At 42.8% G+C, this 18,854-nt stretch overlaps 2 protein-coding genes across 2 annotated transcripts; both read right to left on the reverse strand.

Moving 5' to 3' along the window:
* Positions 1-5,174: 5,174 nt before the first annotated feature.
* sstr2a (somatostatin receptor 2a) lies at positions 5,175-6,817 on the reverse strand. Its single transcript, XM_068754203.1, has 3 exons — positions 6,430-6,817; positions 5,748-6,073; positions 5,175-5,606 (listed from the first exon to the last, which is right to left on the reverse strand). Exons 1-3 carry the CDS (start codon positions 6,815-6,817, stop codon positions 5,175-5,177), a joined length of 1,146 nt encoding a protein of 381 aa, XP_068610304.1.
* Positions 6,818-17,559: 10,742 nt separating this feature from the next.
* On the reverse strand, positions 17,560-18,579 carry LOC137910465 (somatostatin receptor type 2). Its single transcript, XM_068754901.1, has one exon. The coding sequence runs from the start codon at positions 18,577-18,579 to the stop codon at positions 17,560-17,562; it is 1,020 nt and encodes a 339-aa protein (XP_068611002.1).
* Positions 18,580-18,854: the final 275 nt, after the last annotated feature.

Below are 18,854 nucleotides of genomic sequence, written 5' to 3' on the forward strand. Positions count from 1 at the left end.
GTGCCAAGTCATGCGAACATGTCCATCTGGCAAAAGGCAAACCTGGTATTTGGGTTGACTGCTGTGTTTAATTTATATTCTTAGCATAATTTGACTTTGGAAATATTAACTCATGTGTGGTCTCCTGTCTTTGTCCCTTAAGCTGCATTATGACAGAATAAATGATGATATTGCGCTCTTCTGTGTTTGGGAGTTCCTTAAAAAAAAAAAAAAATCTTGCGTAATGCTGGAATCCACACTGAGTACCATCTGTATATAATATCTTGAATTATGCATGATGCGTTCAGAGCTCGAGGAAAAACTTGGCGTTTCTCCAACGAAAGCATTCAAGGAAGAAATGCAAAAGTAGAAAGACTCAACTTGTATTTACAGAAAGGACAAAGTGACAGTGACAAAGAAATGCACGGCTTTCACCATGGCTGCAGAAAGTGAGCAATATTTTAATTTCAGAGACGAGGACATTGACCTGCACGTTACAATCTAGGATCACATTATATTCTATGCAACGACAGAGAGTTACAAATAAGCATCATATCACACAAACGTAAGCGATGCAAGCTGGAGAAATAGTACTAAAAACGAAACACAAAAGGTCTCCAAGATGTCATAGTAGGCCGTTGGTTGTTTGGCTTTTCGGCGCAACATGTTCCGATATTTTAGTGTAAAATGATGTAAATAATGCCATGCAGTCGTGTGCTGTAAACTGCAATGTAATGTGTGGTTACAGCACTTTAGAAGAATATTATTATTTACAGAATGTACTGTAAACTTAACGGTAAACAGCAGAAACATCATCAGCTTGGGAAGAGTAATAACTCGAAAAATAAGGGTCTCGCTACAACCTGCCTGCAGACGTCCAGAGCTGGAACGATAAGGCAGCTCACACAAAGCTTCAAAATGTTACTAAGGTGAAGGCCGTCTCCTGTGTCAATCATTCTTCTATCATTTAGTGTTTCCATTAATTATTTGTTATTAATTAATGATTCATTCTGTTGCATGGCTGTGAGTTGCTAAAAGCTGGTTTACAGGGTCGCTATTTAATCTTAGTTTAGCCTTTATTTAACCAGGTAAGTTAATTTAGAACAAATTCTCATTTGCAATAAAGACATGGACCTAATTTGCATGTTTTTGGTAGTGGGAGGAAACCGGAGAGCCCGGAGAGAACATGCAAACTCCTCACAGAAAGGCCCCAAGCCGGATTTGAACCTGCGACCTTCTTGCTGTGAGGAAACGCCGCTATCAAAACTGCAAAACTTGTGTTGTAAATTTACAGGTTACAGCAATGAACTTTATATTAATGCACGATATTATTGTGCAATTCTAAAATATTGTGTAGACAAGCCCGCTAACAGTGGGTTACTGTCAACTTAGTGTGAAATGTTTTAAGGTGCACATTGATCACTCCATGATCGAAGGCCTTCACAGATGATCAATAAGAACAGGATAAATTAGGCTTCCTCAGGATCGTAATCGCTGATGTTGGAAACCCACAGGAAATATGGTGTATTTGTCCGATTATATTTGATGCTGATTATACCTAAATAAATACAGACATGAACTATGACCTAGACACCCCCCCCCCCCCACAAGAGAAAGCAGAGGATACCACAAACACATAGAGGTAAAACTGTAATGTAAAAACGGTGCATCCTCAGGATAACACCTTCTAGCCCTTCACAAATCAAGTCTGAAGATGAGCAGGCGAAGGTTTCACTCGTTCAGCCTCTCATTGTTGCACTATACACGAGCAGGAACATGCCTCGTCCAATGTCGACCCAGATTTGAAGAACTTGACCTGCTTTTTTACACATTTTCATGTCTTGATTCCACAAAATGATGAAGATGGCAGCTACCACACTGCCTCAGCTGTCATTATAGTGCTACGTTTAGACATCACAATTACACGCCAAACTACCAAGCGTCTGCAGTGGCAATCGCTGACACGTTTGATCATTGTCACATTATTACACATGCAATTAGTAATTATGATGCCTGGTAGTCTGAAAATGGTGCCAAGAGCCTATGAGCAACACGATCAAAGTGTATTTTATTTGTATGCTTCATGGTGATCTTATGAAACTGTACCTGCCAGAATTAGAATGTCATTTTGACCTTAATAAAGAAAGGTGGGACTGACCCTGCTCCAGGTACTAGACTGACCCTGCTCCAGGTACTAGACTGGCCCTGCTCCAGGTAGTAGACTGACCCTGCTCCAGGTACTCGACTGGCCCTGCTCCAGGTGCTACACTGAGGTAATGAGAAATTACAAGGTGCTCTACTCACAGCCAGGAGACATCATCATCACCATCTCCCATGCAGGCTTCTGCAACATGTAGTGAGTGACCTTATTCCTCCACTGGGTTTGCAGCTGTTTGACCCGTCTCCCAGCAACCAGGTGAGGCTCCATGATGGAGGCCTGTAAGAAAAGTCCCGGTGCACAAACAGCCTGATAGCCAGACCGGAAATAGGTGTCTATCCTGAACACAGGTGCATTCAGTCAGCATGAATGGAGCGATAAGATGTCCAAATTCAGGTTATTGTTTAGTGTGGGGGTTTAGTGGGGGGGTCAACATGAAGGATGCCCGCCCAGTTATCGCAGCAAGCTGGAGGCCTATTGATTTAGCTATTTAGCTGTTCAATGTACAACATATTGGAAAAAATGACAGCAATGTGTTCAACCAGCACACATTTTTACCTCTGCCAGGAAGGCAGTTTTCAACTGTGTTTATTTGTAATTGTATAAATATTATCATCTTAAAGCATGTCCTGCTCCAGTTAAACATGAATAGGTTTAATTTCTGCCTGCTCCAGGTGCTACTCTGCGCATTTGTCACCTGTCATCACTTGCTTCATGAGATCAATCTGAATCACAGCTATCATTAGGGAAACTACCGGTAACCTAACTACCTTCCAGAGGGGATCACTTCGTCTTTGACCCTTAGACCTGTCACCTGGGGCAGGATGCCTGATTTCCACTTCAAGACCACCAAAGGTCTCCTCCAATTTCCCATAGCTTTGACTTTTCCATTCCCAGTTTACCATCCGTTGGGTCCTAACCTACCCGCTTGCGTTCAAGTTTCCAGACCAGAGTGGCGTACCGGATATGGTGACACTTGTATTAATATAATGATGAGGTGAAGGGATTTGATGGAAGGGTCCGGAGTGCCATTTTTGTTGTCGACTTCAAAAGTGACTTCAACTGCAGCAGATAAAGTTCAGATGAGAGTGAGAGAATCGGCCATTCACGCAAAATCAAAGACTGCTCCAAAGTAAAGTGAACCCTGACAATGTGATGCGTTTGTACAGGAGGTCTGTCTCATGAATTAGGTGTGAGCATCTAAAAGCGACCCTAACCCAATTCTTGACCAAGATTTAAAATCTCTTGGAATCTGCTGCTTGAACATTCTTTCAAAAATCCATATCATATATTAAACTTTGTGAAAATACAACATAAAATAATTGGATTTCCTTTATAAAATGAATAATAATGTATCTTACGCTATGCCATCACGTGTCGTGTTCTCAGCAGGCACAATACATTAACAAGCAGCATTCTGTTCTGCCACCTCCTCCCTGGAACTCCTCATCTCCCCGTCACCCTCTGTCTTTAGCTAGAATATTCCTGCCTTCTGTGTCATGTAGGCATTTTTGCAAACGCATGCAGGCTGAACCAAATGTGACCATTAAATTGCACACTGTCAAAATACATCAATTTACAAGCAGGAATGGGTTGGTCACAATGCCGCTGCTGTCACGGGGAGCTGTCAAAGCCAGGATGCAGTGAGTTATAAAGTACATAAGATGCATTTCAGAAAGTTACCTTGTGAATCGTCCTTGATGCAGCACAATTATACAGAGTTTCACAGAAAGGACTGCCTCAAAAATGAGTCCAGCGATTGTGGGTGGGAGACAGAGGAGTCCATGTGCCGAGCTTTCTTCCAGAGGTTGATGGAAATACATGTATATACAGTAATACCTCGACGTTACGAGCGCTTTGACACACGAGCGCTCCGAGATACGAGCCAGAAGCTGACGCAAGATGGCCGAGCGCTCCAAGCGCGCTTCACTCGCGTGTTCGTGAATATTCTCTATAAGAAGTGATGGATCCAAAGAAAGCGAGTGGTAAGGATGGCAGTGACGAGAAAAAAGGCACGACGACGATGGAGATGAAGCATGAAATAATCGGTAAACGTGACCGTGGTGTCCGTAAATGATGGGACACGCCAGTACGAGCGGAGTACATCGACGATATGTACAATCCTCAAACAGAAGGATGCTATCAAGCACACAAAGCCTTCCAGAGGCAGAACTATAATCTCTAGGTTTATGTAAGTGTAAGGTACATTTACAGTATTTTATATTAAAGTAATACTGTATATATGTGTGTATCTCAACTAACATCGTTTTTTCCATTGTTATTCGCATTGTTTTGGGTGTTTTTAGACGGCAGGAAAGGATTAAATTGTTATTTTATATGGGAAAAATTGATTTGACATACGAGCGATTTGAGTTACGAGCTCAGTCCAGGAACGGATTATACTCGTATATCAAGGTATTACTGTACAGCTGTTTTAAAACCAGACATGATTGGAGCCGATGGTTTCCCGTGTCTCCACTTGACCAATTAATTCAAGATGATAAATTTAGAGATTATGGATAATTGGTGCCCCTCCTCCCATGATGCCACAGAGGTAAAAGAGCATCCTTCCCCAGAAGCCAAAATGTCCCGAGGAACAGGACTGGGCCATTTTCTTGCTGTCTGGACGCTGTAAGACAGAACTCGGTGTATATTTGGCCAGGTCTTTGGCAGTATTTTCATACTCTGAGAAACCACCTTTTAGCTAAAACGAAACTCAACCTTTATCAAGGAGGCGTGAGTGTTGCTCAATCCACCCCGACATCGATCAAGATGCATTTTTGCTCTGCTTCAGTACAAACTAGCTGAAGCTGCCTATCAACCCATGCATCTAGAGTTTTCAGCTGGAGGCAGGGAGCTTTTCCTGACCTCAAAAAACTCTCTTGTTTATTTTTCACTTGGACTTTGTTCGTTTGTCGACGTCCATGGGCAGCATCAGTTGCATCATCCTCCTGCCCCCACAGGAAACAAAGGTCATTGACAGTGTACTCTCAGCGCCACCGCTTTGCCTCCTTGACCTCCCTGGACCTGACGTCCACTAGATGCTGGTTTGTAGCTCGCCGTTGAGCAGGGCAGTATTATGAGTCTCCAAGTTGGCGTTGATGATTGCTGCATCATTAGCCATCCTGCTCCTGTCTGCCCTGCTGTCACTTCGCTCCATCTCGTCCAGCCCTGCGACTTTTTTCAGGCACAGAACATTCTGAAAGCTCTTTTTGAAGTTGTCTGACAGGAAGGCGTACAGGATGGGGTTGGCGCAGCTGTTGGCATAGCCGAGCACCACCACGAAATCAAAGGTACTCTTTGCGGCGGATGTTGGGATGATGGAACCGGTGACGGAGGTGACGTTGAAGACGTAGAAAGGCAGCCAACAGAGGACGAACACGGCCACCACGATGGACACCATCCGCGTCACCTTGCGCTCAGAGCGCCGTCGCATGGTCGAACCCACTCGTATTCCAGATGACTTAACCTGGCAAAGGGAAAGCACAGTTAGTGGCACAATGTTCATAATGTCCTATCTAGCCATCCGCCTGTCCATCCGTCCATCCTCTCTGTGACTCACTGACTCTACCTGCATCTGAATTGAGCCTTGGCTGAGGCAAACTCTCACCTTGACTATAATGAGCAGGTAGCACAGACAGATGACCGCCAATGGCAGGACGAATCCAATGAAGAAGGTGTAAAAAATGAAGGCCTTGGAATAGACATCCTGGGGCTCTGGCCAAAGAATCCCACACACCGGCACCTTGTTCAGGCCACTGAAGATCATGGTTGGCAGGATGACTAACAGAGACACGCCCCATACTGTCAGGTTAATTAGCTTGGCCAGACGGGGCTTTCGCCACCGTGTGGACTTAATAGGGTGGACCACGGCTAAGTATCGATCGATGCTCATCACCATCAGGCAGAAGATGCTTGTGAACTGATTGAGAGAGTCTGGGAGGGGATAGAGGAGAGAGAATTGAGGGATGGAGAAAGAAAGTTGAGCATATGTAAGTAACGATGTGCATAATTGGATATTCAGATCCATCCATCATGCTTAGAGCTGATGTGTTAAATAGTGAGCTTTGAACAGCTGGCAGGATTAAAGCCTTGATTTCAGTCCTGTTAATGAAGCAATCTCAAGACTTTAAATCTAAGAGTTAAAAGAGTGGTATCAAGTTTCTGATCTGATATTATGGAAAAATACAAATAAAGTATAAATGCATAATTAATTCAATAGCGAAATTACGACTAAATAATCACTTCAGGATTATTTATCTTGCACCATCAGACATCTGCTCTCCACCCACCGACACTCATGATCACCCTGCAGAACACCTCTCCAAACGGCCAGTGCACCAGCGACAGCTGCAAGGCAATGAAAGGTAGGCTCATCATGCAGAGGACATCCGCCACCGCCAGGTTGAGGATGTAGATGTTGGTCACTGTCTTCATTTTGGCGTAGCGCAGGATTACATATATGACCAAGGTGTTTCCACACAGCCCGACGGCACACACCAGGAAGTAGATGAAGGTGATGACCACTGAGCTGGTTTTGTCCTGGTGTGGCTCCCTGGTCTCAGAGCTGTTCAGGTCCAGCTCAGACTCATTGCCCTGGATGTAGCTGTCGTACAAGAAGGGCTCAGGGATTGAGATGTTTGGGGGGGTGGTTAAAAACGGCCACTGATCCAAGGCCATGATGGCTGGGAGGGGTTTGGGGGGGGGGATCAAATGTCTCCAAGTGTGTAAGAACAGCAGTGCGTTGGGTAAAGGTGTGTGTTAGGTGTTCAGCACAAGCCAGCTAAGAAACATGAACGTTCTTTGGGTGGTACGTTTTAAGATCTGCCGGGGGACTGGGAGTCAGAGACTTCGTTGGGGTTCGGGTTCCTGGAGATTGGGATGCGGGGAACTTTGAACCCAAAGCAACACATCTCAGCTGTCGAGTAGCTCTAAAAGAGAAATATAGATCTACAGTAGGAAGAAAGAAACAGAGTGAAAGGACAGGAAGTCAAGCACAGAATATTACATTGGCAAATGTAAAATCCCCGGAAAAGCCTTTTATTATTTTTTTTTTATTGCTCGTCCAGAAACATTTTATTTAACTTCTCCAGGAATAATGTAAATATTCACTTGCACCAGATTTAAATGTGGTTTCACAGGACACTGCTGGAGCTTCCTGCTCCTCTCAAGCCCCACCCTCCTCCCCATGTCCTCCTGCTCAGTCTTCTACCAGCACCGACCACTGGTCCAGTCATTGGAGCGTCAACATTTGTTTCTCAATATCGCGGTTGATTATTGACCAATGTTTATGGAATTTGACACAGTCGTGTAGGGTGGGGACCTCTATCTCACTGGCGAATTTAATCTGGATCAGATCTAGAATGGAGTCAGTACAAATATTTCATTTTAACATTGAAAACCTCAAAAATCAGTTCCAAATACGCATCAACTCTGATTCACTTTTACTTTTCATAGTTGCTGTATAATGATACCAAGAACAAGTTCTAAATGTGGACGGTGTAAATCCAATTCGGATGGGAATGAGCTGCTCGGCGGAGGTCTGCGCTCCCTGAGTGCTTTTCTAGTCACTTCTAAGCTAAACAGTTTCCTTCCAAACGTTATTCGTCGTAGGGTGTCCTCCTACAAAGAGAACTTGGATCATGTAAGAGCTCCACTGAGGAGGTTGTGTGAATGTTTCAGTTTGTTTGTACCTTTTTTAGCAGGATTGGGTGAAAAGTAGTTGACAGATTTGGATGAAATTTTCACTAAAGATGGACCCTAGCATACCAAATAAAATCTTTTAGAATTCCCAAACATTGTGAGATAGGACAGTTTCCATATTTTGGTTGATAACTTAAGAACTATTCAAAGCAATTCTATAAAAAATCTTTAAATCTTCCATAAACCCTCCCGAGTGTCCCAGCCTTGATGGCCGTTGGCACTCTCCGAGTGCTGCTGCTGTTTTATTGGTCATGTTTATTGGCACGGAAACAAACATCAAGGGCATGAGGTTTGTTGTAGCTTGATTTTGAATAAGTTGACGATGCAACAAGTTTGTATGACTTTACAAAAACATAACCAAGGTGAGCAATGTGCTTCAGCGTTTCGCGGACATGCAGAAGAAGTCAGGAAGTGCATCATGCTCTTGAATCACTTTCTAACTCGATGAAGACCATACCCCCCCCCTTCTCGGTGCTACGTAATGGGTCCGGCCCTTCTGGTTAGATGAGCATGTACGTGTGCCTGGGAGTGTGCCTCCCCATGCATGCATACATGCAGAAAGGTACGCCTGCGAGAGAGAACGGCGAGGTCACCGTGTCGCTAAAGACAAATGTTTATTCAATTGATCTGGGGCACAAACATCTGTGACACTGACAGGATCACTCACTCCTCACCTACAGTAACAGCGGCTGGCTCCACGGGGACATGTGTCCACCTCTCGTTTTAATAGGTCACCTCTATCACATGTGATTAAACACATCACGGACGCTCCGGAGCAGCATTGTGAATGTTTGGTTAAAATGATTTATTACCACAGACGGTCAGGAACATCTGTGTGTGTGTCGGTTTGTTAGATTGCTACGGCGGAAAGTGCACAGAAAAGCAATAGTGCACCCATTAATGAAAGCATATGTCCAGTGCTGATTGCAGGCTGGAGATGTCGACTATCTGGGAATGTCTCACAGTTTAATTATAAAGAAGAGCAATTCTATTGGGATGTGTGAAGATGGGTTTATCAGCCCATAAGAACTCTTGTAAAGGCATAGTGAATGTGCGAAGCGGCAGGGAAGCAGCTTCAGCATTCTGCAGCCTCACAAAGACAGAGTAGAATCAGCAGGAGACTTTGTTCCTGTGCGCGTTATAATGTGGGAACTCATTCCGTACTGAAGGACACTTTGACATCGAACGGCTGCGTGAGACACCAAACCTCTGACTCAGACCGACGCTCTCCGGTATCTTACTTACGCAGTTATTTCACGGGAACTTGACGGATTATGCGTTTCTCTGTGAGAGTTGCGCCTGATTGCGTAACGCCCGTTGTATTTTATGGTGTGTAAAGCATGCATAAGCAAAACCGAATGCGTAACAGCTGCGCCATTATTTGGTATTTATTAATACTGTATGATGGATTTGAAAATGCAACTTTTGACAAACTGAATAGAGCGGCAGGTGTAAAGATTCCATTCAGCGCGCAAACAGACGCACAGAAATTCCTATAGTAGGAGACAAATAATCTCAGTAAATGTGTGTGTGTGCGTGTGCGTGTGCGTGTGTGTGTGTGTGTGGATTTTGAAGCAGCACTTACTTTTAAAGATAAAACTTCATCCTCATATCATGTCCATTCTGCTGTGATGCCCGTCAGTTAAGGATAAGAATCCAAAATACTCCGAAGCAGCGCGGACCTGCTGGAAACCTGCGTCCCGCCAACCTCCTCCATCCACCTGCTCCCCACCGCGTTACGCACGGCGCTGGCACTCAACCGCCCGCTTCCCCCCCCTTCGCCAAAGCTGCTGGTCACACTGCGCTTCTCAGGACATCTTACCCCCCCAAGTAATAGTCTGCGTTTTTGAACCGAAATGTTGGCAGAATACGTACAAACCCGCTGCAGTGCGCGCTGCGCCAACCTCTTGTTGCGACGAGTAATCACTTGAGAGAGAGAGAGAGAGAGAGAGAGAGAGAGAGAGAGAGAGCGCAGTGGTTGAAGAATATTAGAGTTGTATTAGATAATAATCATAAACTTTATCATAAACTTTATTTATACAGCACATACATGAAGTACGTAATTTTTGGAACGATAAGTAGCCATTAACATATTCAGATGAGAACTCACAATTGTGCTCCATTGTTAAAAAGGTGTTTTAAACCAATCCTTGTTGATCCAAGCAGCAATTGTAATGCACTAATACGATTAACAATCTGCCTGATGAATTTTGTAGAAGCTGCAGCCAAAATAATTATTTCTTGCTTTACAATTTAATGAATGTCATTAATCCAGGGAAGACACAAAATAAAATCATGAGTTTGTTCTAATCCAAACAATGTCTTGGGTGAAAACAGCAATTAATCTTTTTACCACTGCTAATATTATAAACAATAAATAATAAGGGACCAAGAATGGAGCCATGCAGTACACCGAAAAGGTTATTGTGATTTTTAAAGTGAAGTATTAAGCTTGCAAAATGTCTTAAACTGTCCCTCAGTCCAATTTCCCAGCTTTTAACTCATTTAGTTTGAAGTCTTGAATTGATCAGAAGTGATCCATATTTATTATCAGTACTCACGCTAAGGTTATTTGTTATGTTTACCAGTACTAGAGAGGAGTTACACCATCCACATGGTGATCACCAAAAGGTTACAAATTGTTCTTGGTATCTTCACACATCAGAGTGAATCGGAGTTGATGTGTGTACTCAAAGGCACCCTAACAGTTCTCAGGACGTGAACGGACACCTCTCCGGCTACCGCTCCGTTCTCCATACTTTGGCTGGACCCTCTGGTCCCCAAGCCAAGCTATACTGCCATGCATCGGCTTGTGTTGCACTCCTTCAACAATTCACCTGTTCTGTTCTTGATTTCAGTCCTGTTAATGACCAATCTCAAGACTTTAAATCTCGAAAAGAGTTAAAAGAGTGGTATCAAGTTTCTGATCTGATATTGTGGGGGGAAAAAAGTATAAATGCATAACACAACCTCTCTGCTTGAACAGAGAGTTTGTGAGGTAACCAGTAGACTCAAGGTTAAATCCTACCAAGAAAAAGAAAATTAGAATCTCAAATTGCCACAGAATCTTATTTTCAGTCTTGAAAGTGTCTGAAGACTGAACATGCGACACATTTGAATGAATAACAGACTATATTTTTGCTCTCCACTCAACAACAACACACACGTCAACCTTGAATGTCATTGGTCAACAACTCATCCATTAACCTTCAACCGTGACCATCTCTCCAGTTGTGTTCGTAAAATAAATTGTATGTCGAACAGGCACATGATTTCCTTTCTTTCTTGCACTGAAACCCTTTTCTAACATGGAGTGCGACCAGAAAGACGTGATTAGCCGAATGTGTCTTTTCCTCTACGGGGCTGAACATCGCTTTCCTTTTGTCATGAGCTTCTCTTTTGCCATTGTCTCATCCAACGTCACATGACCCTTGGCACCCTGACACATGAACACATCTTTCAAGTGTCACTGCCTTGATACTCCAGCTGAGTGTAGCTCCTTGATGCTGTGCCTATTGTAAAACTATTCTGTAACTTAATTGATCTGCCGTTTACCACCTTGATACCCGGCGGCGGTGCAGTGCTCCCACAGACAATACCAAACACGTGCTGCTCCTAGTGCCAAGAATAAGCACGCAGATACTTCATATTACCTCAATGCCTGCACACCTTCTCACCCTAATTCATGGGTCACCAACCTTTTTGAACCCGAGGGCTACTTTCTTGGCACCGATTCATGCAAAGGGCTACCAGTTTGATACACACTTCTGAAATAAAACATTTGCTCAATGTACCATTAATCATTAATTATATTCATCTCTGTAAATACACTGATGATGTTTAATGATTACTCACACTAATTATTAACAACATTTTAACAAGGTAGGGGACAGATTTGACTTGAGAAACCATGGCTCGCGGGCACCTCACAAGGTCCTCGTGGGCACCGCGTTGGTGACCCCTGCTCTAGAGAATAAAAACTGTCACCAAAATGTCGGCACAACATTATCTTTGTGTCTGGTTTACATCCAAATACCTTTTGAAATGACAAGAGTAAAGAGACTGACTGAGTGTCAAGGTAATTCACAACAAATGTATGATCTAATCTTGTGGAAAAATAATCGCTGTGATATTTTAGTACTCGAGTCCTCTCCCGTGCCAGCATTTGGTAAATTAGATTATTCCTGAAATAGCAACCAAGATGAGCTTACATAAGTAATACCCTTTCAACTATGTAACTTGTCATGAATGCTGAAATATATTTAATTCCCAAACCTTCAAGGGTCTACAGAACAGTCTCTCAGAATTAGAATCCCAATGAGAAGTGCATGCATGAAGTGTATTACCGGTGCATACCATTGTTGTTACTGTGGTAGCACATAAACGAGTGTGTCAGCGGACACACAAGGGCCTACGTGATTCGTGCACTGATGTCGAGCACCACTTAGCTGAATAATAAGCCTACGCCGCAGTGCTCATGAAGTACCTTCATGATCCAAAACAAGAACAGATGGGTGTCAAGTAGCCCATCATAATACCCGACCTCAGTGGCAAAGAAATGATGGCTGACAAAAAGATTGTGTCTTCCAACCAATGGGATCTTCTGAGATTTTATTTGTTCCAGTCAACCGAGGAAATTAGTTGAATTGGGAATGATGTCTGAGTGGGGATTAGACTTTGTTCACATTGCAAGATTCATTGTGGGACAATTCAAACTCTCCCAATAGACTGCGGGATGATGAGTGGATGAAGAACAGGTGAGCAATCAGAGGCAGAGTTGAGCGGACCATGCAAAGAGCGAGATGATTGCCTTGCCAACGGAAAGACAACTAGACAGCGAAGAGGGAAAGACACTGGGAAAGCAAGGGAGGTGAATGTGGAGGCATCATGGTGAAAAAGAGTAGACAATGCTGTTTGAATGGCTATGTGATGGATGGATGGATGGATGGATGGACTAAGGCCATGACTGCCAGAGCTTTCATTCCTCATTTCCTTTTCAGCTCTGTTGTTTTAGGTGTGGATATTGTTCTGTTGTTTTTGCTGCTATCTTCAGCATCAGAAAGGTGATATACGGTATAATGAAACCTTTTGAATGTTGCACTGTTGTTTCTCTGAGAAGCTCAGAGACTGCGGATCTCCTGGGATTAAATGTGGTGTCAAAAGAAAAGCATGGATCCGCCTTGCTTTGTAGCGACAGTCCGGCGTGCTGCTGCTGGTGTAACGATGTGGAGAACGTTTACTTGGTACAATCTGGACCAAAGTGCCAATTGAGCCTTGATTAAAAGCCGCATCCCACCTGAGTGTTGTTGCTGTTGTTTTTTAAATCAGGAAACAAAGTCAGATTTCTTTGATTTCATTGTCAGAATTCAGGAATTATCATTTCTGGAATGCTGAACTCAAGCCAGTAATTTTCATCATAGTTTTTTAAGCAATCCTTAAATTTCAGAGCTGATGCTTGTGACATGGCCGAAACATTATTTCACAAATAGGAAGAGTCTTTTCGATGGTGAGCTTGAGCGTGAAGGCTTGTAATGAGCCAGCAGCATCAGGCAGAGCAGTGAGAAGTTCACTGGCAAGTAAACAAAATAGAAGGTTAGCACAAACTAATAAATCCTAACTCACCATGAAGCTCCAGCAGGGGAGAGGAAAGCCTCGTCTATCTTCAGGAGACTTCAGAAGGACCTTTTCTCACTTTTAAGTAAAAATATTATTTATTTATATTGAAGTCACATTGATGGACTGTGAATTTAAAAAATGATTAGATTTAAATAGCCACTATATTGGTTTCAAATTCAATATTTATCCATCCAGAAAACTTGTTTTGTTTTTCATTTTATTTCAAGCATACTATTGTTTTTTAACTTTAATCTAGCCTCTAGATTGTCATGTGCTGCTACTACTATGCTGAGGCACCGACCTACTCCTTTAGGTTTCATTGATTTGCATGTATTATGTTACTTCATAATTCATTTGAGTACGTTTTTGCAGTTTTCACTTTCTAAACTATTATTACTGTAAATACAAATGATTCGACTTCAAAGGGGAATCTGCTGCATCTCTTTATAATTGACTTTTTTTTCTACCTTCACCTCTTCTGTGTGTGTTGAACACAAAGTTATTTACTTGTAATGTTGAGAAATTACAAGCAAATAGATTATCATAACACACACAACATCAGATTATCTTGCCGTTATGCAGCTGTCTGCACATATCTGACTAAAATAAGATTTGCCTCTCCAGATTAACATCACCAAGCACTCGCTGTCAGGCTGGAGCCAACAAAGGAGGACTCAGAAGCAGGACTTCCAAAATGCAAGGTCTTTATTTCAGAGCAAGGCTTGGTGCATGAGAAGTCTGTATAAAAACATAAGCAGCGTCAGAAGGTTGAAAAATCAGGTCTGAATCCAAGATAACACGAGGAGGCATTTAGTAACCGGTACTCTCCCAGGCAGTAAAGGGCATCACATAGACTAAATACACAAAGGGGGAAGGGTGAAGAGGGGCAGGAGGAATCTATCAATGGTATCTGTCAATGGACTCAATACCAGAATGAAAAAATATTTTTTATACTAATCTGTGCATTTGGAAACATGGGCTTGTAAAAAGGAACGCTGAAGCTATGTTACGCGAAATGTGGGGCTGGAATCCTTCCCTTAGGTCAGATGTCAAAGTAACCATGAATTCAGATTGCATTTCACACTCTTGTGATTTCCAGGACGTTGTCCTGCAAACCTGCTTTGTTTACGAGATACACATGCATGCAAATGTTTTCTGCTGTTGTATAATGAGAATGTAATTCCATTTTTTGGAAAATGTGGGTAGAAAATAACAGGAATGAAGGAGGAAAGAGAATGAAATGGATTATGTAAATTAACTAAATGACTTGAATTGATTTGATTTGTTCCTCCAGTCATGTCATGGACAAATCCACGCATTCATACACAGAGACGAGATCACAAAGAAACCTCTCAGGCAGTTTGCATCTGGTCTTAATTATACTAAGAGGATGAGGGCTGGAACAGCAAGACCAAATAGGACCAATGAAAATAACTGCTGTCTGCCAGAGGTTTAACTAACACACACACACACACACACACGCACTTAATGTTAACAAAGGAAGCTGTCCTGGCTAGGTCTGAATGTAAAATTCACCCAACAAGCCCCTGCATCAAAACACCTTATGTCTTTGTGATATAATAAGAATGATGAAACAAAATCGTAGCACGACGCAGTAACATTTGTGGACATTAACAGTTATTGCAGCCCAAAGCCCGGGTTTCGACTGAAATGCTGACAAAATAAAATAAAAAAAAAAGTATGTCAGTGATGTTTAAAAAATTACCAAAAGAAGATGAAAAAATCGATTAAAAATTATTCATATGTGGTACATGTTTTGACTCCATGACACAGATGATGAGCCTTGCGCTAGAATCTAGCGTATGACTCTGTGACTCAAATTTTAGTATTGATCATCAGAGCTTTTTAGTCTATGTAATATATAAAATCATGGAAGAGGTGATATTTAATTTTAATTAAATGTTACATATCGTTAACATTTTTTTGCAAAATCTTTATTGTACTAAATTTGTATTTTTAATGGAATCCATTCTGAGAAAACTGCTGAAATTGCTGTTTTGTCTGTAAATGTGGTTAAAAATCATGTGACTATTTGAAAACGTTAATTTTATTATATAAACTTTATTACAGGCTCTAGACCCAATAGTAAAAAACATACAACACATTTGGTTGCATCCAAAGTAAACTAAATTAAACTAAGCTAAGCTAAGCTAAACTAAACAATGACATGCACATTGAACACCTTTCTACTGGCATGTCACAGAATCACAAACAAACAAGTCCTGTCCCGTGAGCCTTATTTACCTCAGATTCCATTCCAAATACATGATTAAATTAAAGAGAAAAACTATAATATATACATTTTGATATTACTTTTTATGTTTATGCATATATTTTTAAAAGAAGAGTAAGAAGCATTATATTATAGAATATTAAAACTTGAGATCTCATTCATCAGTGCTAAATATTTGCTTTGACCCATCATGTCTGTGCTTTGGACTTTTTGCTGACACTGTATTTAATCTTCTTCCCATCAATTTTTTTTTTTTATGTTGCCAGTCAAGCTTCTTCTTCAAAAAAATTGTGTTCCGGTTGTATCCTCGAGGGTTACTGTTAAACATCAAAGTTATTTCTAACGCTGTTCATAAATCCCAGACAATATGGTGTGTGTGTGTGTGTGTGGGGGGGGGGGGGGGGGGAGTTCCAGGCATCCGGACAAAAGTCCAATTGACATGGTTGTTGTTCATTCCTTTGCTCTGAAATCTTTTTACAGGAATATGAGTCAAACACAGGCAATGGTAAACACAAGCAGCTGTATTTATTTACAATCAGTAACAAAATCAGAGAAATGCTAATATAAAAAGTGACGACATGATCAATAATTGAGTGAACTCCCAATGTCACGATGTCCCCATTCAAACTGCCTTTATGATATGGTCTAAATGAAATATGCTGACAGCACATATAATGAGGCACTCATCTCTGGTCACAGTCATCAGGGGATATGTTTACATTCTTATTTATTTACATCATTGATTATCAATAGCTATTTCCTGTTCTGACCACCCACTCTTGAGAAACATGTTTCTTCTGCATATTGTCCGTTTTTTTCTTTAAATTTTCGTGCAAAAAAAACAAAACCATTTTCTTTCTCTCAAAGCATCTCCAAATTGTACAATCGGGGAACATGTACCTGTGAGGAAGGAGACATTACTGACAACTTATGTGAAAATTATATGCCTTTGCTGTGATTTTCATCCCCCCCACCAACACATAAAATGAAACATATCTTTAGGAAGCCTTCGTAGTCAGTCGGGCCAAAGCAGATTACTGCAGTGCTGCATGTGTTTAGGTGCGTGCACGTGGCCACCCAGGCACAAACACACTTTGACACATGCGCACCTTAGGAAAGCAAGATATATTCCAGCCGTGGCAGTGGAGGGGCCGTTGATGTGTGTCTCCGTGTTGTGTTTGGCCTCAGGCATGTGGCCCATATTATTCTGTTTACCCTTCATCTGTCCACACTTGAGCACTCTTGTGCCTCATTTCATTAGTTCTGGTGAAATGCAGTATAAGAGGACATGCAGCCCGGTCGGCTCATCTGTCTGAGTCAACAAAAGATACACTTGAGTCACCCAGCATGGGGGGTGGATCTGTGCTTCGGTAAAATGGGCAATTCATCACAAGAAAAGAATGTTAATTCAACTCAGATTAATTCTCTGCTGTTCAATTATGTTTTGCTGTTTTTGAGTTTTGGTTTCCTCCTGAGACGTGGATGAATAATTCCATCAGGGGGGGGGGGGTGCTCAAACCTTTCAACTGACCGATTGATTTCCAATCTGTACTCAAAACATGATTGAATGATCGCCACAGGTGGGTTGCAAACCCTATTTGTGGTAAAATTGTTCATTGCCATTGCAGCGGGATGGCAAATGTGATCACCTCGGGCTAGACAATAATAAAACATATTATACATTCATTCTTGGAGGCAAAGGATACACCTTCATAAATTCCATGCTTGGCAAAGACATTATAAGTCAAAGTCCAAAGTCATTTTGTACTTACAGATCATGTATGAGCAAATCATCATAAAGGAAAGAGTGCATCGTGACAGGAAGTCAGGGAAAGCGTTTGTCGCCTCTCTATGTCAGAATGGTCACATCCTGCACTTCAGTTTCACTCGAGTCGTACCGTTCAGTGTCGCACCGCGTGCTCGGAGATGACTTAGCAGCGGGGCAGAGAAGGGTGCGAAAGTGTCTCCTGAAGGTGTTGGAGATGCAGGCGTACAGGATGGGGTTAGCGCAGCTCCACGAGTATGACAACAGGACAACAAACTCAAACGCTCTGGAGAAGGTGAGGACCATGCCACTTTGATACAAAGAGCAGAAGTTCAAGGTGTAGAACGGCAGCCAGCACATTCCGAACACGACCACCACAGCGGCAATCATTCTGGTGACTTGCTGCTCCAGCCGGTTGTAGTCGCGGCTCGGAGTGGTCGCTTTGAGCCGTTGAGACCTCATCGTCAGCAGCAGCGCGATGTAGGAGGCCGTCATGACCGTGAAAGGCAGCGCAAACCCCATGACGAATGTGTAAGACAAGATGCCAAGCCACCAGGCGTCTGAAACAATGTCTGGTATACAGAGGTCTTGAGTTACTGAGAAGTGAAGTGCCATGGGAAGGATGGTGAGGAGCGAGAACAGCCACAGGAACGCTGAAACCACCTTGGCGCGGCGCGGCGTTCTCCAGCGGGCGAACCGAAGCGGGTTGGCCAGCGCCATGTAGCGGTCGATGCTCATCACCGTGAGGCAGAAGATGCTCGTGAATTGGTTGATGCCGTCCAGCACCATGACGACTTTGCACGCCACGTCGCCAAATATCCAAATATTCTGGAAGTTTTGGCTCGCTATGAAGGGAAGGCCAACCATGAAGAATCCGTCAGCCAGTGCCAGGTTCAAGATGTACACGGTTGTGGAAGACGACATTTTGTCCAATTTCAAAATGGCAACAATGACGAGGGAGTTCCCAGCAAGTCCCAGGATGCACACCACCGAGTAAAGCACCGCCATCGCGGCGCCAAAGCCGTCGATGCCGTCCTCAAAGTGGAGATGTTCATCCATGTAGGTGTGATTGTAGTCCACGTCTGATGAAGCCGAGGGGTCCATTCTTCCTTAATGCAGCAAGCGATTGGTTGGAAAAGAACAATAATACTTAATTGCACTAAAGATGTCTGCCGATGTTTGGATTCCTTCTCGCGCGATCAAAGAGCAGCAGCGAAGGCAAAAAGCGGTCGGACGTGCAACGCGAAACTCAAATGCACTTTTCAGGGTGAGGAAGGCTTCAGCATCTCTTCAACCGGCCCCTGGTTTCTCTCACGTCCCCGTGTGGCCCCCCCGTTCTCTCACACATAAACACAATCCTGCGCCGGCTGGTGCTTGAC

Source organism: Brachionichthys hirsutus, chromosome 21 (assembly GCF_040956055.1).
Source record: "Brachionichthys hirsutus isolate HB-005 chromosome 21, CSIRO-AGI_Bhir_v1, whole genome shotgun sequence".
Taxonomy (NCBI): domain Eukaryota; kingdom Metazoa; phylum Chordata; class Actinopteri; order Lophiiformes; family Brachionichthyidae; genus Brachionichthys; species Brachionichthys hirsutus.